Genomic DNA, 24,155 nt, shown 5'->3' with positions numbered 1-24,155 from the left:
ATACCTGCATCAACACATTCTGTACCTGTTATTTTTACACAAGCACCACACTATGAACCATTGTGCCCTGCATCAACACCTTCTGCAGGTATATTTTTTGTACCACCTTCGTCCCTAGCACCATATTACATGACAATGGCTACAACAAAACAGAGGTATCCACTATCGCCAACAATTCTAACAATTTATCTGTAACAGAGTTATGTAACATCATACACTTATCCGCCGATAGTGTTGCAAGCACCTCGGCGTCATTATTCTGTCTAGGTGGTTCATCTTAGCAAGCACCTATTACTCGAAGGGACGATATACAATGGCATCCTAGAACAACATGACATTCAAACACGGAGGAATGAGAAGAAAAATGAAGATGGAGGTAGAGGAGAAGATAAAGATAAAGATGGTGAATATAAGGAGCCGGAACCCCAACTACAAGGAAAACCTACTCGCAACTGACACCCACCAGGTTGTAGCAGCCATTCAGCCCGATAACTTCGATGATTTTTTGTTTTTAAGTTTTTTCATGTAAATCATCCTTTAGTTTGTTAACTTTTAATTTGTATTTGTATTAAATTTTTTTCCATGCACAATGTATTTGATATAAATAATGTATACTTCTTTTTTTTGCAATTTACGAAAAAAAATTTGTTTACATTGTATTCTACTATATTTTACAATAATAATATATCAATATTCACAATTTACCAAAAAATGAGAAGCAATGAAAAAAATAAACTAATTGTCTATCAAAAGAATGAATAAATGCGTTAATGATGTTTTGTCCTCAATGTTTCCCCCATGTGTGGGCATGTTGACCTCGTATGCTCTGGGTTCTTACAATTACTGCATAACCTCGATTGGTTCGTCATCTCCCAAATATTCATACTGATGCGTATCTTAGTATAATTCGGCCGACCTTTTAGCTTGCAACGCAACAAAGTATTCGGTACCAACTCGAATAGAGCACTCAATACAAGCGGCCACCTACTTTCATCTGGGATTGATGAGAATTCGGATTCCATATGTTAGAAAAACCCTAAACCTTTAAAAAACTTTAACCCCCCCCCAAAAAAAAAACCAAAGGGTCTAGGAGAGAAACTGAAAGCGTGTCCTGCTAAATGTGTTTTCAACTAAATTGACAAGTAAGCGTGTCTGCGCTTTTAGTCACATCAGTAGAAAATGCGCCCATCAAGACGCATTTTCTTTTTCTCTCTCCAAAATCAGTCTATTTCCTAAATATCCCAAAAACCAGCCCAAAACTCTAATTTTTCTTTAAATTTGACATTTTCTTCAAATTTGGCCTTCAATGTTTGATATATACAAATGCACTAAATTAAAGTTGCAAATTATATTAAAGTTTCATGTATAGTTTTGGTATTTATCCCTTTTACTATTGAAAAAAAGAAAATTAAAATTTTCGAGAATGAAATAAATAAGTATAATTTAAAAAATTTTTAATACATTATTTTAATTTCTACTGTTTTATCATTTTAATCCTTAATTTTTTTACCTCAAATCCACACTAAAAAAATGTTTTTTTTAATTATCAAAATAAAAGTAACTTAAAAATTATGTAATCAAAATAAAAGTGTGAACATGATGTTGATGTATAGTTGATAGTCATTAAAAATTTAACACTTGGATGACGTGAAGAAACTGCAAAAATTCTTCTTGGGTGACCAAAGAAAGCACAAACTGGGTAACTCACCCCTAATATTATTTGGTCTCTGCATCACAACGGGCCCTTGATTCTGCAGTTTCGAGGGCCTAATATGATCAGGGGCATTGCCATCTGGTGCAACTAAGCAGTGAGCTTATTTCATATGAATGAGTTTTCTTTAATTAAAAAAAACAGTTTGTGATTTTGATTATGCGATATTTAAGCATGAGGCCTAGGAGACGCTTCTGAAGCACTCCATTATAGGGGCTTGCTGTGTAGCCAAATATCAAAATCCAACCAAAGCTGCTGGATAAAACCCAAAAAACTGTAAAATAGATCAGTCGCAAAGAAAAATTATCCAAAGGTATTATATATCCAACCAGCCAGTTTTTTAGTTACAATATAGCCATAAGTTCCCAACTAAATTAATGATCATCACAAAATGCAAATAAAGGCATAACAACAATCCGACTGTCTCAGATGAAAAATGAGGGGGAAAGGAGAATGAAAAATAATAATAATAAGACGATATAATGCTCCCCCCTGCTTCCAGAACTTCCCACATTGCAAAAATCTTCTTAATAGCTTCAGGCCTGAAAAACACGCGTGCAAATATAAGAAAAATGAGAAAGGGAACTTCCAATTAGGGTATATGGACGCGGGCTGGCTAAGCTATTTGCGTTTGACTTTAAAAAACTTAAATTCGACTTGCATATTGTTGAGTCAAATTCAAGTAGCTCGTGAGCTGAATTAAAATATGTTTAAATTAACACTAAAAAATCTCAATTGACTCAAGCTCAAGCACGAATAATCAAGTTTGAAGTCGAGTATGAGAAACTCTTTTTTCACTAGGTAAACAAGCTTAAAAGATGTTAATCAAGGAAACTCGAGCAGTTTGGTTTTTATTTTGAACCAAGCTTGAGCTTCAAATGTCAAATTCTGTGTAGATTATTCCAGGGATGTATATTTCACTCTAGAATCTTTGCAGTAATCCATGGCATTGGAAAAAGAAACATAAAATGTACAAAATAACAAACATTGATTGGTTTGGCTATTATGTGCTTATCCCAGAGGGATGCATAGATTACGTAAACTGTCTCATAAAGATGCTTGTGCTAGTATCCATTCTTACCTTGTTAGCTATGTTGTTGGAAAGCCAATCTAGGCCCTCATAAAGCCCCTCACCAGATGTTGCACACGTACTCTGGATATACCTGAAAGACAACCAAGTTACACCAGTGGTAATGAATAAGAATAAGATTGAAAAGTGCAGCACGAAAACTCAGTGAGTAAGCTTACCAGTGACGCTGTCGAAGGGAATGGAGGCCAAGCTTGTCAGTTATTTCAGCAGCATTCATTGCATTTGGAAGATCCTGCTTGTTTGCAAAAACAAGCAACACAGCATCTCGCAGTTCATCCTGAAAACAAGTCAATGAACTTGGTAACCATGAAACCCAGCAAAACTAAACCAAGAACAGAGATTCAGCTCATCTTTCTAGGTTTACCTTCAAAATTTCAATACCAATCCATTTTTATTTGATAATTTCGGTCTCCACATGGATATCAAGAATGTAAAATATCATTATTTTAACAAACAAGAACTTTAAGAACTACTTTTGATTAATAGAAATATTTGGAACAAAACCAGTAGCATAAATTATACAAATAATTTTCATTGACTTTAATCATTAGCTTCTAAAATTGTAGTTTCAGAGACTACATTGTTTGTTGAATCGACATCTTTCAACACAACATTTGCTCAATAGCACATAGTCGTGATAGTGGTCTTTGAAATAAACAGATCAAATAACATGGAAGAATCATGCCATTTTATGTTGGATGTATTTTCACACAATTGCTCATGGGTCAGATTATAGAAAGATAATCATTGATAAGAAATGGTTTGGGTGTAGGGGAGTGTGCATCTAGGCCACCTAGAGAAGCCATGAGCAAATAGGGTGCCCTTTAGCACGTATATGACTACTAAATCTTAATTTTGTACTCAATGAATAGCATTGAAAAGGCAATTATAAGTTATAACGGCAATAACACACGTGCATAAAAAATGACCATAAAATCAAAGGTTGATATCCACTTAAAAGTAACTGCCATACTTCATTCAACATTCTATGCAATTCATCCCTGGCCTCAACAACACGGTCTCTGTCATTGCTGTCAACCACGAAGATGAGACCCTGTGTATTTTGGAAGTAATGCCTCCACAAAGGACGAATCTGCATGGTTAACAATAAATGAGCAAGACATTATTGTTTTGCCATTACTTAAATATCAGAATACGTAAAGATCCAATAACTATTAAAGTGTCAGAAAGTAAATGGTTTTTTCAAGTATTGCAGAAATAACAAGGCTCAACATCAAAGTAAAACACTTATACCTTGTCCTGACCACCAACATCCCAGACAGTGAAACTGATGTTCTTATATTCGACAGTTTCCACATTAAATCCTGAATGAAAGACACATGACAGATGATGAGCATGGATCAGTGCATCACAAACATTAAAAAGTTAACATACCAAACAAAATCACATTATGAATTATAAGCATTACGGTCCTGAGACTATAACATTCTAGAACAATCATTTGGATTGTTTCATTCCTTTTTTGCTCGACTCCATCAAATGGAGAATTTCTTCCAAGTCATTCTTTTTAAAGCAGAATGGGAACCATAGAGATTTGTCAAACATAAGTTACTGTTTTCTTGTTATTACACCCAAGTAAGACCTCCGCTGTTGAACCAAAAACAGAAAGGCCTATTACATGGGGCACTTCAAGAAGTTTGTGTTAAGCATACATGCATGCCATTTTGCAAAGCCAGGATCAAACTCTTCCTTTTTACAATGATTGGGCCATGCATCATGTGTTGCATGTTTTCCATCACCTTGGCTCTAGAAATCATGCTTAATTTGGTTCCATTTGGTTACTAAATGTTTCCTTCTTAATTTGCATGCTTATAAAAACAGTAATGGTAGAATAAACAGAGTTGAGCATCCTGTTGGATCACAAGCGCATGTGCCAAGTGGTCTAATCCTAGAATGAAATCTAGCATTCGAGGATCAACTATAAGTTCTAGAGGGCCAATAACTATAAATTCTGAAAAGAGAAAAAAAAAGCACAGAATGGTTACATGCTTTGCAAGCTAATATCTGCCATGGAGCACATGACAACAGACTTTTTCAAAATGAGGGGTAAGCAATAATAAGAAAAGAAGAATTAACATAGCGCTAATATACATTTATAAATAATCAACTAAAGCAGAGATTAGAAAAGCTGAAGGATTTGAAATAAGAGCACTTACCGATGGTGGGAATAGTGGTGACAATCTCTCCAAGCTTGAGCTTGTACAAAATGGTAGTCTTACCGGCTGCATCAAGGCCCACCATCAAAATTCGCATCTCCTTCTTGGCAAAAAGCCGGCTGAAAAGCTTGGCGAATGACAGCCCCATTTATCTTCTCTACCTTTTGATCCCTAAATATAATGCAAATTCACAGATCATTTTCCAACTACACAAAAACTAACAACTGAATTTCAACAAATCAAATAGATCTGGATGTAGAGTTACGAAAATCAATGCCATGGAACCTCATCAAGAGTTAAAAAAAAGGTTCAAGTATACAAACAAAGAAAAACAAGAGATCTAGGATAATTCATCACAGAAATCTTCAGATCAGAAAGGAAAGAAAAAAACTCCTCATAATTCCACATGCAAGCCATGAAATGAACGTAATAAGTAAGGAATTCAAGCCACGGTTAGTTCTTAACCAAACGAAATAAAAAAGATAATGAACTCAAAGCCTCACAACAAGATCAAAGTGAGAAAATCCTGTGAAGTGCAGTGAAATGGTTTCTTACATTCATCGCTTCCGAGATCGAAAACCAAAAATCAAAACAGAGATTTGAATTATTGATATTATTTTAGTATTATATTTACCTTTGGAGATAATCGCAGAGGGATCCGCGAGAGAAATTTGAATTTGAGCCAAACGGAAGAAAAGCGAATGAGAGAATTTTGAGAAACGAGAGCTTAGATTGAGACCAAAGTTAATTATGGAATAGAAAAGCATATTTGGATGGTTAAAAATGAAATGGAAAAGGAACCCAGGAACCGGTCCTCGGGTGCACCGTGAGCCAGACCAGATACTTTTCCCGATTATTTTATTGAAAATAAAAATTGCCGCGTGTAATTTCGCCTTTTCTCCAATCAATCAGCAACACGTCACTGCTGTTTACCATATACTTGCATTGCCAATTGCGATTCCGGCCTACCATATTTTAGTATCGGTTAAAATATATCATAACTACATCTACTCCTTAAAATTTTGAAATTTAGTTTTAATATTTTTATTTTTAAGAATTTAATCCTTTTATTTTTTAATTTAAAAATCAGATTCAATTATTAACTTTCTTAAATTTATTAGTGTGATATTTTTTGAAATAAAAAAAAATATTTACTTAATAGCAATGCAACTAAAAAAATAAAAATGTAATGAATTTGAATTTAATAAAATAAATTTAACAAAGTTGTTAGATCTGAATTTTGGAATATGAACAATAAAAGAAATAAATTCTAAATTTATGAAGAGTAAGAAAACTTATGACATATTTTAACTTTTACGATAATTATTTAGTACATTTAAATTTTTTTAAATTCGTAAGCAAGGTCAAAATTTCATTATGTAACCTTAAATTATATTTAAAATTTTAAAAATAAATAAACGAGACATGTGAGAAAATCTTAACCATGTTCATCTTCCTTGAAATTACCATTAGTTTGAATAATTATATATCAAAAAAATAATTTAACTTTGCTTATAATGTTATAATTTTTCACTATTTGCATATCAAATAATTAACTTAAAAATTATATCATACACCGATTGTTGAGGCTTTTAGGCTCTACAACCAGATTTAAAATATGACAAAAATGTCTTATAGGTATAGTAAAAAAAATAAAAATTAAATGTATAAATTGTGGAAAATGTTCTCAATATAAAATTGTTCTCTCATATAAAATCAAAAGCTTACAAACTATTTATAGGCTATAGTTTACCATTTAAAACAACAAAAATTGAAAATATTAAAATCTAATAATAACCATAAACCAATGACTCTTGACCTTTCATTTTCCTAAACAAAAAACTACTAATTTAAACCCATTAAAAAACAATATAACTCTTGACCTTTCAACTCTTGACCTTTCACTTACATGACTCTTAACTTTCATTTAAGTTTATTTAACAAAACTCCCCTGTAAACTTAAATGCATCTGTCATCCTTCATGCCGATTAATTTCTTGTAGTTGTCGAAGAGTATCATCGGTAGCGGTTTTGTAAAGATATCCGCGACTTGGTCCCGACTTGCCACGTGCACTAATTTCACACTTCCTTCCTTTACATGATCTCGGATGAAATGAAAACGAATGTCAATGTGTTTGCTTCTCTCATGATTCACTGGGTTCCTTGCCAACTCAATCGCTGATTTATTGTCAACTCGTATCTCAGTTGCACCAAGTTGTTGTTGCTCCAACTCACCCAACAAATTTCTGAGCCATATAGCGTGACACACACACCAAGATGCTGCCACATATTCAGCTTCACATGTCGATAGTGTCACGATTGGTTGCTTCTTTGAAAGCCAAGCAAATGCTGTGTTACCCATAAAGAACACATATCCCGATGTACTTTTCCGATCATCTAAGTCTCCGCACCAATCACTGTCGGAATACCCAATCAACTTGTAATCTTCCATATTTGAATAAAATAACCCGTGTGACACCGTTCCTTGAATGTACCGTAGGATTCGCTTCAACGCCTTCCAATGTGAATAAACCGGCTCCTCCATGAACCGACTTACAATGCTAACACTTAGCGAGATAGCGAAGGCTTCCCACCAAACTTCGGTATTTACTTGCGTCGACTCGTTCTCCTCCATCGAATTTTGAGAGTTTTACACCTGGTTCCATTGGTGTTGATACCGAGTTGCAATGTGTCATCTTGTACTTCTTCAAAATTTCCTTTGCATATGCCTCCTGTGACACAAAAATACCTGTCCTTTCTTGTCGAACCTCCAAACCAAGGAAAAATTTCATTAAACCCAAATCTGTCATCTCGAATTCTTGTGTCATTTTGCTCTTAAAATCCAGTATCATCTTACCATTGTTCCCCATAAAAATGAGGTCATCGACATAAAGAGCAACAAATAACATATTACCTCCATTCTTCTTCACGTAGAGGGCATGTTCATAACGACATTGTTTGAACCCATTCTCCTTGAAGTATGTATCGATACGAGTATTCCATGCCCGCGGTGCTTGCTTCAACCCGTAAAGTGCCTTCTTTAATTTCAGCACCTTTTTCTCCTCTCCATTTTTCATGTACCCGGGTGGTTGTTCGATGTAGACTTCTTCTTCGAGCACACCATTCAAGAATGCCGACTTGACATCCATTTGAAATATTGGCCATTTAAATTGTGCCGCTTGTGCAATGAGCAGCCGGATTGTCTCTATTCTTACAACAGGAGCAAATACCTCATCATAATCGATCCCCTCCTTTTGCTTATATCCCTTTGCAACAAGTCGCGCCTTGTACCGTTCTAACTCGCCTTGAGCATTCATCTTTCTTTTGAACACCCACTTCACACCAATGGGTTGACTTCCTTTTGGCAATTCTGTTAACTCCCATGTGTTGTTGCGGTCAATTGCTTTAATCTCCTCATCCATAGCAGTTTGCCACTTCTTGTCCCGTGCAGCCTCTTCAAAACTTATAATCTCGGAATCTGCCAAAAGACATACAATATGTACCTCATTTGTTGAATCGTACAAATCTTGCAAACTTCGCATTTTTGGTTGGTGCGGTTCATCTTCATCATCGGTAGTTTCAGGATTTGTCGGTATGATTGTTGGTGTAGCGATTGATGATCCTCCATCTTTGGTGATAACCTCCGTTGAGTTATTCCAATCCCACTCGCTTGCTTCATTGAATCGTACATCACGACTTACCACAACCTTCTTACTTATCGGGTCGAGTAGCTTGTATCCTTTTGTTTTCTCATCATACCCAATAAAAATAAACATTTTGCTTTTGTCTTCGAGCTTCGTTCTTCGCTGATCCGGCACATGTGCATAGGCCTCACTACCGAATACTTTAAGATGAGAAATTGATGGTTTTTGTCCGCTCCAAGCTTCTTGTGGTGTTTGATCATCCAACTTCGCATGTGGACATCGATTTTGCACATAGATGGCACATTGCACGGCTTCCGCCCAAAATTCCTTCGGCATCTTCTTGCTCTTGAGCATTGATCGAACCATGTCGAGAATAGTCCGATTCTTCCTCTCGGCCACACCATTTTGTTGGGGAGAGTACGGTGCGGTTAGGAATCGTCTTATGCCTTGCTCCTCACAATACTCCATGAAAGCCGTCGAAGTATACTCGCCACCTCTATCAGATCGTACAGATTTGATGTGTCTACCAGTTGTTTTTTCCATCATCACTTTGAACTTTTTGAACACCTCCAATGCCTCGGATTTTTCTTTAAGAAAATAAACCCAAGTTTTTCGTGAGAAATCATCGATAAAAGAAATGAAATACCTTTTACCGCTAAAAGATTCAGGGGTGATTGGTCCACATATGTCGGTATGAATCAATTCGAGAAGTTGTTTAGCCTGATATTCTGCCTTATTTTGAAACGAAGTTCTCGCATGCTTACCGAGCACACATTCTTCACAAAATTTTCCCTCATAGTCCATGTCTGGTAGCCCATGCACCAAATTCTTCTTTGCCAACTTGTTTAGACCACCATAATGTAGATGGCCAAAACGGAGATGCCATAGCAACGCCTTGTCTTCAACATCAACTCGCAAACATTTTTCTCGAACACTTCTCAGATTCAACCTGAACATGCGATTTCTCTCCATTTCAACTCGAGCGACCAAACACCCTTCCTTATCTTTCAAGTGTAACACCCGATCTTTCATAAGTACCGAATAACCTTTTTCCATGAGTTGCCCCATACTCAAAATGTTGCTCTTGAGGTCTGGTACGTAATACACATCATGGATTGACCCAATTAACCCATCATTTTGTAAATAACAAATGGTACCTTGGCCTTTTACCTCAACCTTCGACGCATCTCCAAATGACACATGTCCCGTTTCAACCTTTTGCATCTCTTTGAATAGGTGCTTGAGCCCACACATATGGTTGCTTGCACCCGTGTCAAGGTACCACACCATGTTGTTGTTGGTGTTGACTTCGTTGTGTGCCATCAAGAGAAAACCTTCTTTTGCCTCCTCATTTTCCGTGGTTAGGTTGGTTGTCTCTTCCACCTTTTTCGAGAAGCGACATTCTTTCGCGAAGTGTCCTGCCTTACCACAATTGTAACACTTATCAGAGTTACAATCCTTCGCATAGTGACCATATTTGCCACACTTGTAGCACTCGACATTGGAATAATTCGACCATCCGCCTCTTCCACGACCACGTCTTCTTCTCCGCCAATTTTGTTGGTTTGAATGCTCCTTCTCTTCATAATTCCCTTCTTGACCACGACCTTTTCCACCACGACCATTTCCTCGATCTCCACGACCACGACCTCTACCTCGAAAGCTTTGAGAATAGAGAACCTTTTCGTCTTTGATTGATGCCTTGGTTTGAAGTGCTTGCTCGAGTGTCTCCTCTTTCTTCTTCTTCTTACGTTGTTCATGTGCCTCGAGAGAACCGACGAGTTCATCGACTGTAAGCGTTGCTAGATCTTTTGACTCTTCTATGGCACATACGACATTTTCGAAACTGTCAGTTAACGATCTCAAAATCTTCTCCACAGCTCGTGCATCAGTTAACGCTTCTCCATTTCGGTTGAGTTGGTTCACCACGGTTTGAACACGCGTGATGTAGTCGGAGACACCTTCTGATTCCTTCATCTTCATGCCTTCCAGCTCGCCACGAAGAGTTTGAAGTCGGACTTGTTTAACTCGGTCGGCTCCTTTGTACACCTTTGCTAAAATGTCCCACGCTTCTTTTGAAGTTGTCGCACTTGCAATCTTCTCAAAGCCCGACTCATCAACGGCTCGAAATAACATGTACAATGCCGCCTTATCTTTCGACCGCATTTCTTTCAACGCCTTGTTTTGAGCCGCCGTATATCCCGCAGTAGTTGTCGGTTCTACGAAACCTTCTTGGACCACCTCCCAACCATCTTGAGACCCGAGAAGAGCTTTCATTTGGATGCTCCAATTCTCATAGTTCACCTTTGTTAGTCGAGGCAATGGCACATTACTAGTCACACTCTCCATAGCTCTGATACCAAATTGTGGAAAATGTTCTCAATATAAAATTGTTCTCTCATATAAAATCAAAAGCTTACAAACTATTTATAGGCTATAGTTTACCATTTAAAACAACAAAAATTGAAAATATTAAAATCTAATAATAACCATAAACCAATGACTCTTAACCTTTCATTTTCCTAAACAAAAAACTACTAATTTAAACCCATTAAAAAACAATATAACTCTTGACCTTTCAACTCTTGACCTTTCACTTACATGACTCTTAACTTTCATTTAAGTTTATTTAACATAAATAAATATGAAACTTATTACACTCTCTATCCTTGTAGAGTTTTACAACTAGTAGATCAAATAATTATTATATATGCAATACTAAACTCAACTAAAGAAGGATGACTACGTTTGATGCGGCTTTGCCGGCACTTGAACGTCCTGCCTCGCGATCCCGTCAGTGATTGAACGGGCAACTAAGTAAGTGCGGAATAACGAATCGGAAGAGGTTAATCCTTAGGAAATGATCATGGAGGATACTGAGTCGAGGAAAGTCTCATTCAGGGAGATGCTGATGGTGAATGTAAGAGGTTTTGCTGAGGATTCTGTTGGTGTTACAAATGAAGGATTGGTTAATGAGGACTTTGAAATACTAGAAGGGGATGTCAAAGTTTCATTGGACGGCCCTTACCTAGATATATTTTTGTCTGATCGGGTTCAAGAGATGCTTGATAGGAACATGGAGCAAACTGTGGCGGAGGCTACTGGGTCGTACAATTGGATATAAAGCTCTTCTCAACAGAATTCAAACCCTTTGGAAAGCCAGTAGTTTCGTTCCAAATCATTGATATTGATAATGGCTATTTCCTCGTGAAATTTGTTGAGTACCAAGATTACTTCAAAGCGCTGACTGAGGGACCCTAGGTAGTCTACGATAATGACCTCACAGTTCAGCCTTGGAGCCGTAACTTCTCCACGAAAGAAAAGCATCCTTCGAAAATCGTGGTATGGATTTGTCAGGCTTGCCTTACATGTTCTACAATAAAGAACTACTGTGAATCATAGCAGGGACGCTGGGAAGGGTGGTGAAGATCGACTATAATACAACGGCAGGTAAACGAGGGAAGTTTGCGAGGTTTACCGTAGTTGTTGATCTGCTGAAACCTCTAAAAGAGTTTGTGGGAATAGATGGTATTCCGTATTGTGTACGAGGGGCTGCCTTCGATATGCTATAAGTGTGAGTGCTATGGGCACGCTCAAATTGAATGTCCATCGGAGGTTGAGGGCAGGAAGGTGAATCGTCCTACTTCAAGGGATTCCTGGCCGACACCGTCATCGGGTGAGAATTTGGATGCCGACCAGAGCGGTTTTGGCCCCTGGATGCAGGCTCCCGGTCGGAAGCGACGCGCGGAGGGAAAATCGGCAGCAATTACTTTTGGAAAGAATCCAAGCGGAGATAAATCAAGCCTGAAAAGCACTCGCTTTGATGTTCTGATGACCTTGGAAGAGTCGAAAGTGGAGGGATTTGGGGAAGATTTGACGGAAGAAATTGCAGCGGTTACAACTTGTGATAATGGAAAGTTGTATGAATAGGAGAAAAGTATCCAAGGCAAGGGGAGTTTTCACGAGGAAAAATGGGGCTGAAAAAATGGAGTGAGTGGGTATGTTTAATGAAGCTGTAAATTTTGGTCAAGGGGAAGCTGGGTCAAGCGGTGCGAATGGGCCTGAGATGGAGAAAACTGGAGTGAAAGAAGCCACATGTGCGCTGAAGGATTAAAAAATGGTAGACAAGGACATTATTAATCCTATTATAGTGGAAAATATTTCTAGTCTTTCAAATAAATGTCATACAGTTGTTGATGTTGTGGATGGGAGTGATTTAAACAAGTGGGTGGTGGCGTGCATGACCCATGCACAACCAAAAGTGCTTCGACACTTAAAAATAAAGCCATTTCTATGAAAGAAATTTCCAAAAAAGGGCATAAAAGTAAGGAAAAGGGTGGAGCATAAACGCCCATCTAAAGCCGTATTGGTAGAAGGGGTGGTCTCTTTCTAAAGAGCTAGATAATGCGAGTGAAGGTCACTGTGTTGTGAATGTTGTTGAGGTGCCTATGGAAGTGACGGAAATGGAGAAGGAGATCTCGAGTATGGAACCAGCGTATGGGAGCCTGGTTGGGGTGGATCTAACTAACCAGACAATTGTAGTCGAGCATGGAGGTGTGGAGTCCCCAGCAGCTGGTGGTTTATCGGCTAGGCAGTAAGTGACTCTCTATTCTTTTTGATTTTATGGATATTAAAAATAATATGTTGGAATTGTCAAAGGAGCTGTTAGCTCCAAATTTGGTGTTATTTTAAAAAATATGTTGCAGATACAGAAGTCAATATTCTTGTTCTCCTAGAAGCGGGGTTAAAGCTGATGAGGTTATCCGGAAAACCAATTTTGAAGTTTTGTACAGAGTAGAAGCTTAGGGATTTTCATGTGGCATTTGGGGTTCTATGTAGGGATAAAATGAAGTTAAATGTTGTGGAGGTTAATTTTCAGTTCATTCATTGTCGGTGATACAGGAATGGTATGAAACAGTGTTTTTTGCTTACGGCGGTGTATGCTAGTCCTTGCGCATCAAAACATAAGTGTTTGTGGAACTAGTTAGCATCTTAAACTCCCCAACGAGATGAACCGTGGCTTATGGGGTGATTACAATGCCATAGCTTTAGTGATGAGAGAAAAGGTGGTGTAGTGTAATAGCCCATTTTTAGTAGTGTTGAAAATATTAGTTTTGGGAAAAATAAATTCGACAAGTGATTCCTTAAATATTAAATAATAATATTTACAAGTCAAATATAGTATTATATAAAATTTTTATTTGATATTTTTTCTATTTGAAGGAATAGTTAAGTACAAGTAAGTTGTCTCTAAAGTCAAGTGGTTTTGAAAAATAAGGTATCGTAATCTCGTTTCTGTAAACATTGTAAATATTTTTATTAAATACTTACCGAGTTATTATATAGTTGTATTGAAGTTTGATTCGAAAATTTTAGTGATTTAATAGTTAATTAAATAAAAAAGACTAAATCGTAAAAACTACAAAAGTCAATCACTATTGGTGTATAAGTGCAATTTGAGTATAAAAGTAAAACAAGATGGTTTTATATGACAATTTGACCATAATAATGTTGATATCCGGTAATACATTAGCTTAAATTATAATTTTATGTTTTACTTTAATAAATTAAAATGATTAAAATAATAAAACAAAAGCCAAATGAAAAAGGTGTCATCTTTGTTTCTTTCCACCAACGGAATATCTCTGAAGGAGAAAAATAAAGCTTCAAACTTCCAAAGCTTTCCAACTATGCATGTAAGTGTTTACTTGTTCGGTTTTTCATTGTTGTAATTTAATTTATCTAGTGTAGGGATTATTTTGTAAAATTGTAAAAGTTTTGAAAATTTTTCATTGATTTCTTGAATCTTTCTTGATGTTTATGCTTGAGCTTGAAGCTGGATGGATTTGAATTATTTTGTAAAGTAATTTTGAATAATTTTGAACTTAAAGACTAAATAAATAAAATATTGAAAATTCTTTGATTTTCTTGTGAAATTTTAGAATTAGAGGGTTGGTTAAGGATGAAAATAAATTTGGAAATATGAGTTAGAGATTAATTGTGAAATTAAGCTTGTTTCGATTTTAGGGACTAAATTGAATAAACGTAAAAGTTTAGGGCAATTGTAAAAAATGCCAATTAAGAAGTCATATGCATCAAATGGACTATTATAATATATTTGAGACTGATAATTGGAAAAAAAATTACTATATAGATCAAGAACCGATAGATAATTGCAGAAAAGAGAAAATTATTTATTAGCCCCTGATATTGTCATCTTTGTTGTTTAATCTTGGTAAGTTCATATGATTTAATTTGATATAATTTGTAATATTATATTTATTTATGAATTGTGGTATGTTAATATATATGTATATATATGTATTTGAATTGTTACAACTTGGTACAAGGTGAGAAAATGAATTGAAATGTAAAATGTTATATGATTACTGTATTGAGCCCGGATGAACATAGGATATAAGTGGCATGCCAATAGGTTTTTGCGTGCTATACATGATTGATATGTGATGAGATGATGTTACATAACTTGACTTTATACACTAAGTATACCAGAATCCTACATTTGTTGCAAATTTCCAGGTTATATGTATAATGATCCTAACGTGTTTTTAGGTGCAGATGTAAAGCCTACGAGCTTGACACTTGGAGCCCTAGCGTGTTTTTGGAGAGATGTTAGCCTACGGGCTAGGCATTTGGTGCCCAAGGGTGTTCTTGGTTGGATTAGCTCAGTTGAGTATTATGATGTGTTTTGGGTGGACAAATGTGTATCCCGTATCTATTTATATAGTTCACCAGACTGAACTTTAATGGTTAAATGACATGATGATGATATACACTTGATGTTTGATTATGATGCCTTGATGATGACCTGTATATGTTTTCATGATTTCCAATATTATATCGAGATTTGATATTAAATGATCTTGTATAGTTGGAATGATTATATGACTCATATATATATATGGAACTCAACTATTGAATCATATTAAATAACAGGGTTAAGGTTCATTAACTGTTTTTGTTATTTTAACTATGAACACAATGTATGTTATGTCGTTTTCGACCTATAAACTTACTAAACTCTATTGAAGCTTACTCGAGTCATGTTCTTGTTTCCTTGTAAATTTCATTTTGTGGAACCAGACGATTGGATCAACTTGAAGATCACACTATCCAGCTATCTTTCGATAGACTTTGAGAATGTTTAATTTAGGATATGTGGCATGAAATATGAGTATCTTTTTTTTGTTCATAAGTGTTCTTTATAAGTGACATATTTTGTGCTTTTATATAAGTTGAGTGTTTGTGGAAAATAATGTGGTTGATCATAGCCTGGTTTAAATATTTGAATGTGATATTTGCTTGATATGTGATGGAATATTTATATGATTAAATGAAATGCATATAGATGAAATAAATGTGATATGTAATATTTGAATAGGTAATACTTTGGTTGGAGTTGTTGTTTTGGATGCTATGAATTGATACATATATATATATATAATAGCTTCTTTTGATAGCTAATATGTGGTACATATGCTTTGACAAAGAGTGTAATTTATGACTTTGTTCTAGCATATTGTCATTTTATATGACTTTGTTTGTTAAGCTTGAATTCGTTAGAAAATGACCTTGGATGTTGGATCTGATTATTGTATGTAATGGTGCTTTATGGCATATTGGTTAGGTACATTTAGGTTGAAATGTACCATGTTCAAGTTTGATTAACTTATAGATGATAGTGTATGGAACTAAGATATAGACTTGGCTTGAAATGAATTTTTAATTTGTAATTTTTCACTAATTGTTAAAAAGTATTGATACCTAGAACCTAGAGTATCGATACTATATCAAATGAACAGTTTTTAAATTTACAGAATACAGATTTGGTATCGATAGTTTTATTTAGTATTGATACTCTATAACTTTTTATCGATACATTGATAAATGTTATTGATACCTCAATTTGGCATAATGCCAAAATGGTACCGATAATGTTTTTCGTACAGATACTTGTTAGAAAATGTCAATACTACTTTATTCAATATCAATACCTTATCCTTAGTTTTAAAACCTTATAAATAGGTCCTTATTTATGTTTAAATCTAATTCGTAAATGGATTTAAACTTGTTTTAACTTCGATAATGTATGAATAACATGTTTTTTATTAAATGATTGTTGAATGATTATCGTTTAGAGAAATATGAATTAGTATTGCATGATTTTGTTCTATTATGTGTTGAAGCATCTCGTAACCCTAATCTGGTAATGGAGACTGGTGTTACACGCAGGGTTGCGTTTGGGTGTTGATTTTTTATTCTGGGATTTTATCTTTGACTATAGGCTTATTGATATGGGATTTAAAGGGACATCCTTCACTTAGAGCAGAGGCTCTCTTTTTCAACGTCTGGACCGATTTATTTGTAATAGAGAGTGGTTGGTCTCCTTTTCTGACTCCTTAGTGTCTAATCTGCAACGTGTGGGGTCGGATCACAGGTTGATATGTATCTCCACTAGACCTCAGTCTCTTCATAAGTCAGCTAGATCATTTAGGTTCATTGTGGCTTGGCTTGATCATGTCCAATTTGATTAGATTCTGAATGAATCCTAGTCATTAAGAGAGGGAGTGGTGACTAATATTGAGAAATTTTGCTCTAAAGTCAAGGAGTCGAACAAGAACTCTTTTGACCACATTGGGAATATGAAGAGGGTGCTTATGGTCAGGCTTAAGGGGATTGAGGAGAAACTTGACATCTATACGTTTGATTTCCTTAGTCGTTTAGAGAAAGACCTTAGATCTGAGCTTGATGAAGTCTTTATTTAGGAAGTGAATCTCTAGCAACAAAAATCCTAGTCTAAATGGGCTTATGAAGGTGACTAGAATACAAAATTTTTTCATGCTAGCACTATTCTAAAAAGGAGGTCTAATTTGATTACCATGTTAAAGTTGAGTGATGTCAGTTGGTGTGATGACCCGGAGGTGTTACAACAAATGGCTACTAAATTTTATAAAGCTCTATTCTCAAAGGAAAGGAGCTCGAACATAGCCTCCTTAGAGAAAAGTTTATTTTATAAGATGAATAAGGTTGAGTTCAATTCTTTGCAGGCTAGCATCACGTCTAAGGAATTTAAGAAGGTTGTTGTAACACCCCTAACCCTAAACTGTCGCTGGAACAAGGTTACGGAGCATTACTAGACTTTTCAGAACAATTACAAAACATTAAATAAATAATTAGCATACATTGCATAATTAAATCATAATGTCTCTTTTATGGGTCCTCGAAGCCCGAAACACGTATTAGAAGCCAACCGGAACCAATTCCGATACTCTAGAAATTTTTCATAATTCACATAATTCATAATTCAATTATTTAATTCAAATCACTTTTCACTTTCAAATCAATATGCATCTCAATTGCTAAATTCAATTTCAATTCAATTTGAATCACTTTCAATTTCACTCAATATTCATATCAATTTCAAATACTCACCTCAATTCTTACTTACCATGTATAACAATTAAAATTCAACAATTAATAATAATTAAATTTGAATTATAGTAATACAAATTAGAATTTCCGAGCTACTCCTCATCGACTTTATCCTTTCCTTTCTTAGTCGAAGTTTCCGGTACAACATTAGTTACGAAAATTAAAATAATTAAAATTCATCAATACACTACAGTTTCACATTGAATATTTCAATTTTTATTCAACTTTTGACTAAATTCCAATTTAATCCCTAAACCGAGACTAATTTTATTTCTTCAAAATTAGTTCCATATTTTCACTCGATTTCTATTTTAAACTAAATTCAACTCTCTAATTTCACTCAAATTCCTAATTTTTTAAGTGTAGTAAAATTTTACTCTAAAAATAACACAAATTCAACATCAAACACCCAAACAAAACTCTTTCAAATAAAAGACTACAAAATATCTCAATGACATATATATATAATTCTCTCATAATTATCCACTAACCAAAACTCATCAAATTAATGGAGTATTTATTTAAATAGTCCCTTATTCTAATCCCACATTGAAATTTAATACTAATTAACTTAATTAAACACTAATAATTAAAATTATCAAACTATCATTCTACTCATTTCTAAAATGACTCTGTAAATATTTATCTCAATTTCATATACCATTCAATTCAATACCTTTAACTATTTATTTATACTTTTACACATTTGCCCCAAAACATTTACATCTTATACAATTTAATCCATCATATCAACCAAGTTAATTCCACCATTAACACATAACCCACTTTTGCCGAATATTTAACCCTTAATATACAGCCTATGTATATCTTTAATTTAAAAATAAATTCTTCTCATTTGTAATTTTCTCAATTAAATCCTTAATTATAAATCATATTATTTAATTAAAATCAAGAAAGTCCCATTTCAACCAATTATTCCTCAAGGTTCAAAGCAACTCATACTTTCAATTAATTCACAATTTAATCCTTGAATTTACCATTTCCATATTAACCAATTATACATATAATTTATTAACAATCCCTAAATTCTTGAATTTTATAACTTAACACCATGCCAATTTAATTTATAGCATTAAATTGCTTGAAAGCTAATATTAACAAAACTCATGGTACAAAGTATTTTAATTACTCACTAAACTTAGTAATTCAACTCAAATTTCCAGCACAAAGAACAATCCACCAAAACAGTCCCTAGACTTCACAAAATTAACAATCTAACCTCCAAGTCTATCAAAACAACCCCTAATTCTTTTGTTTATTCAACATAATCAATGTCTAGAAATCTAATAACTTCCAAAATTTTAACATAAACCATGAAATATTTTGTTCTAGGTTTCTAAAAACTCAAAAATTACAAGGAAATGACTTAAATTAACTTACTAATTGAGCTTGGAACCTCAAAACCCCAATTTTCCCTTTTCTTTCTTTCCTTCTCATTCTCTGTTTCATTTGCCTATTCTATTTCTATTTGTCTCTTTTTCTATATTTTATTTCTCTTTATTTCCTTTATTTAATTAGTTTAATATAATAAAAAATAATAATATAATATAATATTATTTACTTAAATAATAAGTAAATATGTAATAATTACTAATATATGTATTTCATTTTTCCATGTGTCATCGTATGCACCATACATTTGTCAACTTTTTAGTTTATTTATAATATAATAATATAATATAATTAATATAATAAAATAATAATATACTTTATAATTAAATAATATATTTATATATATTTAAAACATAAAAAATCTAACAGCATGTGTGGTTGAAGGTAATGGCTATGCCATTACATGCTTATTACAAGCTTATTCTGCAGGCCCACATAAACTGACGTTTGGTTCAATGGAATACCCTATTACGGGTGTATTCCATTTCGGGCTTAAGTAGAGATTTTTGGGGATTTCTATTCCCTTCCCTCTTCACCGTTTAGCCATTCATTGCTTGAAGAACCCTATCTTACCCTTACCAAATTCTCACCACAAAAACACTCAATCGGCAGCCATTTCACGTACCCTTCGACTCCGATATTCCTCCTCTTCATCCAAGGTCAGGTAAACGTTTTTCCTTCTGCTGTTCCTTTCATTTTTCTGTCTGCCTTTTTTTGTTACCCACAAATTTTTTCTGCCTATTTTGTTATTGCTTCCTTCACCATCATCTTCCTTCATCATCTTAACTTGAACTTTGTCTTTTACCTTTCCATTTCTATTTTATGGTTAAAAGGGTGTGTTCCTTACATCTAAGTCTGATTCATCGAAAGAAACAATGGCTGAGCCTTGAAGAAGTACAGTATCTCGACGTTCTCACTAAAATCGGTAAAAAAACTGGCGTTTCCAAGCCCAGGCACGTCCCTTCATTTTTTTCCATTTCTGGATTATCTGTTTTTGATATTTCAGTATAAAGGATTACTTTACAATTGGCTCTTTTCTTCATTTTCTATACTGTCTGTTGCTTACTCTTAGCAGAAATCTTGTTTTTACAGTTATCAAATTGGAAAATAACAAGACAACTTAATTTAAGCTATACTTGTTATTTGCAACTTCTGTAAATTGGGTTTTTTAGAACCTTTGAGATTAGTTAAGCTGGTTCCTTGAAAATGGTATATTATATTTGTTGATTTCTCCTACATTTGATGCTTCTTCAATTTTGGATGGAATTACATTTAAATATTGTCATTGATGTAGACTATGGAGTTGTTGGTATTCACCATGTTGGAATTCTATGTGAAAACCTTGAAAGATCGCTTGAATTTTGTCAGAATATTTTAGGTATGTGATCTCTTTTCTATACTCATATTATAGATATTGATTTATTTTTGCAAGAAAGAAAGAGAGAAATTGAGCACCTGCTTCTAAATGTTAAATTAGGTCTTGAAATAAATGAGGCTAGGCCACATGATAAGCTTCCATACAGAGGTGCTTGGTTGTGGGTGGGTTCTGAGATGATACATTTGATGGAATTTCCAAATCCAGAGCCCTTAATCGGAAGATCGGAACATGGAGGTCGAGACTTTCATGCCTGTATTTCAATTCGTGATGTATCTAAGCTGCAAGCAATCCTTAACAAAGCCGGTAAAATCCTTTTTTCCTTATTCCAGGGTCATCCATGTCAAGCAATATCTCATTGTTTGTTAATAATTTGCCTTGATGGCAGATTCTCATGCAATTCTGTAGGTTATAATTTGCCTTGTTTGCTTTCTCATTGTTGTTTTTTCTCTGCTTATTTTTATTTGAATAGTCTGCTGAGTTGTTTCTATGCATGCACCAATTATGTCCTGCCTACTATATTGTTTAGACTCAAACTTCACTCTTTGCTCCATTCCAGTATTAAGGGGAAAGAAACTTTGTAAAATTTATTGATTTTATGATATATGTTTCTTTTGATTGAATGAATATAGCATTTAGGTTTCTTTTAGTAGATGCAAACTGTAGATGCAAATTTGTTATTGCTAAATACTTTGATGGGAGTTTCTTTCTCCAACTTAGGGATTCACCTTTTGTTCAATGTGTTTCTTCTTATTGCTTTACTTTGTTCAATGTCTATTGGTGTTAGTTTTATAAGGAGAGGAGAAAAAACTGACATTACTATTGTCACTTTCATTTATGGAAAAGGTTTTTGAAAAAATGTTCCCATGTATGCAGGGGTTTATTTAAAGGGGTATAATGCTATTTTGAAGAAGGAAATTCCTGTACTTTCATTTTCTCCATGCCACTTCAAATTGGTTGCAAATGATAAGGCTATTGGGAATGGGCTTGAAATGTTTGATGGTCATAAAACTCATAGGTCACAAAACTCACTCCCAATATCTGGTTCAGGAACCTCAAAGTGGACAAGTCAATACATATGAACTTTCATTTTGGTAATTTTTTGTTTTTGTAATATTTGAATGGTATAATGACGTGATAAAATGTCATTACAATGTTGTAACCTTTTTATGTTGTGGATTATGACATATAAACTAATGAAATCATGTAACTTTTTGTTAATATGTAAATATTATATTTGGATGTGAAATATAAATTTTAAGTTATTTATTACTTCTAATATTTTGTTTTTTTATTGTAGAATAATTAAATTATTTGTTACACTAATAATATTTTAGCACATTAAATATGTATTGCAGTTTAAAAATAATAAAATAGATTATATATTATTTTTATAGTATTATATATTATGTTTTTTTAATTCATATAATAATAATTATATTAAGAATTTTATTAAATTATATATTATTTTATAATTAAGTTAAAATATGGTTAAATAATTTATTATTTTTATTAAATTATTTTAATAATAATCTTATTAAAATTTAATAACAATAAACATAATCATCTACCTAAAAAAATTTTGCTAAGGGTACTCGGATCATTTTAGTTTTTTTCTTTATGCTATTACAACATCATTTCATTCAACTAAACACAATAATACTATTACAGTTCTATTCCATTCCATTCAACCAAACAATTGAATTACTGATTACAGCTCTGTTCTATTACAGCTCTATTCAATTACAACCCTATTCCATTACAGTGAACCAAACGCACCCTAAGATTTTTATCAGGCATACGCCGCCTCAACTTTAGAAAAAGGCATAATTGCCTATTTGGTCCTTTTAACTTTTATTTAATCTATAATTAAGCTTTCACCCCTATTGCAATTTAGTCCTTTTTTAAGCAAATTCACTTAACCAAAACCTAATTAACTACACAACTAACTTTGTAAATATTTATTAAACATATTTATGAATCTAATTTACCGGAATAGAGTCCCGGGAATGCATTTTTTTTTCAATTTGATCCTTTTTAATCAATTAATCATCGAAACGTTAAAATTTCTTAACGAAACTTTAATACCACCTTAATGACTCTGTAAATATTTATAAAAATATTTATGCTCAGTTTATAAAAATAAGGTCCCAATACCTTATTTTCTAAAACCACTTGAACTTAATAAATCACTTATATAACATAAATTATCAAATCAAAAACCTTTTTAAAAAAAATCACATTTGAGTTGTAAATATTAAATAACTATAATTACGAACTTACTCGTCGAATTTGGTGGCCTCGAACTACTATTTTTGATACCACTGAAAATCGGGTTGTTACAGTTGTTTTTGACATGGATCCTTTGAAAGCTCTTGGAGTTGATGGGATCTATGCAACCTTTTATCAAAAGAAATGGGATGTAGTTGGATGAAATGTTTGTGATTTTGTGAAGAATATTTAGAGTAGGAGAAATTTTGAAGATTAGATCAATCGCTTGTTTTGATCCCGAAAGTGGAGAACCTTGAGAGATTATCCTAATTTCGTCTTATCAGTCTCTACACGGTATTGTACAAAATCATGATAAAAACCATTGTTAATAGATTGAAGTCGTTAATGCAAAAATGGGTATTGTCGAACCAATCAAGCTTTGTTCCAAGTAGAAGTATTACAGATAACATTATTGTTGCTTAAAAGATCAGTCACTCAATGCGTAGGAAAGTTGGTAAGAAAATGTGGATGGCTATGAAGATTGACATGGAGAAAGCGTATGATAGGTTAGACTGGAGGTTTATTGACGAAACATTAGTTGATATCACTATTCTAGGTAATCTCTAACATATCATTATGTATTATATTAACTATTCGACATTGTAGGTGTTATACTCTGAGGTGTTTAAACCGTCCAGAGGTATTAGGCAATGAGATCCAATTTCACCCTACATATTTGTTTTGTGCATGGAACCTTTGGCCTAAATCATTAATGTTGAAGCTCTATATGGGAAGTGGAAGCATATAAAACTGTCTAGGGATGGTCCTAGTATTTCTCATCTATTTTTTGTAGGTGATTTGGTGTTTGTTTAGTGAGGTATCAATTGACCAAATAAAGATTGCATTAGTTGACCAAATAAAGATTATGGGGAAATTTTGCACCACTTCTAGACATCGAGTTAATGCATAAAAAACTTAAATATTTTTTCTTTGAAGAATGCCACCCATAAACTGAAAGCAAATATCAGTTGTGGACTGGGTTTTTCTCATGTGGATAATCTAGGTAAGTACCTTGAGGTACC

At 34.0% G+C, this 24,155-nt stretch overlaps 2 protein-coding genes across 2 annotated transcripts; one reads left to right on the top strand and one right to left on the bottom strand.

Moving 5' to 3' along the window:
* Positions 1–2,006: 2,006 nt before the first annotated feature.
* On the bottom strand, positions 2,007–5,879 carry LOC107886591 (ADP-ribosylation factor 2-B). Its single transcript, XM_016810604.2, has 7 exons — positions 5,613–5,879; positions 4,979–5,149; positions 4,056–4,126; positions 3,775–3,894; positions 2,960–3,078; positions 2,793–2,874; positions 2,007–2,253 (listed from the first exon to the last, which is right to left on the bottom strand). The coding sequence occupies exons 2-7, from the start codon at positions 5,124–5,126 to the stop codon at positions 2,248–2,250; spliced, it is 546 nt and encodes a 181-aa protein (XP_016666093.1). The 5' UTR covers positions 5,127–5,149; positions 5,613–5,879; the 3' UTR covers positions 2,007–2,247.
* An 11,405-nt stretch (positions 5,880–17,284) lies between these two features.
* Positions 17,285–22,134, top strand: LOC107887694 (uncharacterized). The gene is made up of 6 exons (XM_041095419.1): positions 17,285–17,395; positions 19,988–20,151; positions 20,321–20,412; positions 20,782–20,865; positions 20,965–21,168; positions 21,739–22,134. The coding sequence occupies exons 1-6, from the start codon at positions 17,285–17,287 to the stop codon at positions 21,942–21,944; spliced, it is 861 nt and encodes a 286-aa protein (XP_040951353.1). The 3' UTR covers positions 21,945–22,134.
* The last annotated feature ends 2,021 nt before the right edge of the window (positions 22,135–24,155 follow it).

Source organism: Gossypium hirsutum, chromosome A03 (genome assembly GCF_007990345.1).
Source record: "Gossypium hirsutum isolate 1008001.06 chromosome A03, Gossypium_hirsutum_v2.1, whole genome shotgun sequence".
Lineage (NCBI taxonomy): Eukaryota > Viridiplantae > Streptophyta > Magnoliopsida > Malvales > Malvaceae > Gossypium > Gossypium hirsutum.
Note: the sequence above shows the minus strand (reverse complement) of the source record. Positions and strands in the feature narration are given on the sequence as shown.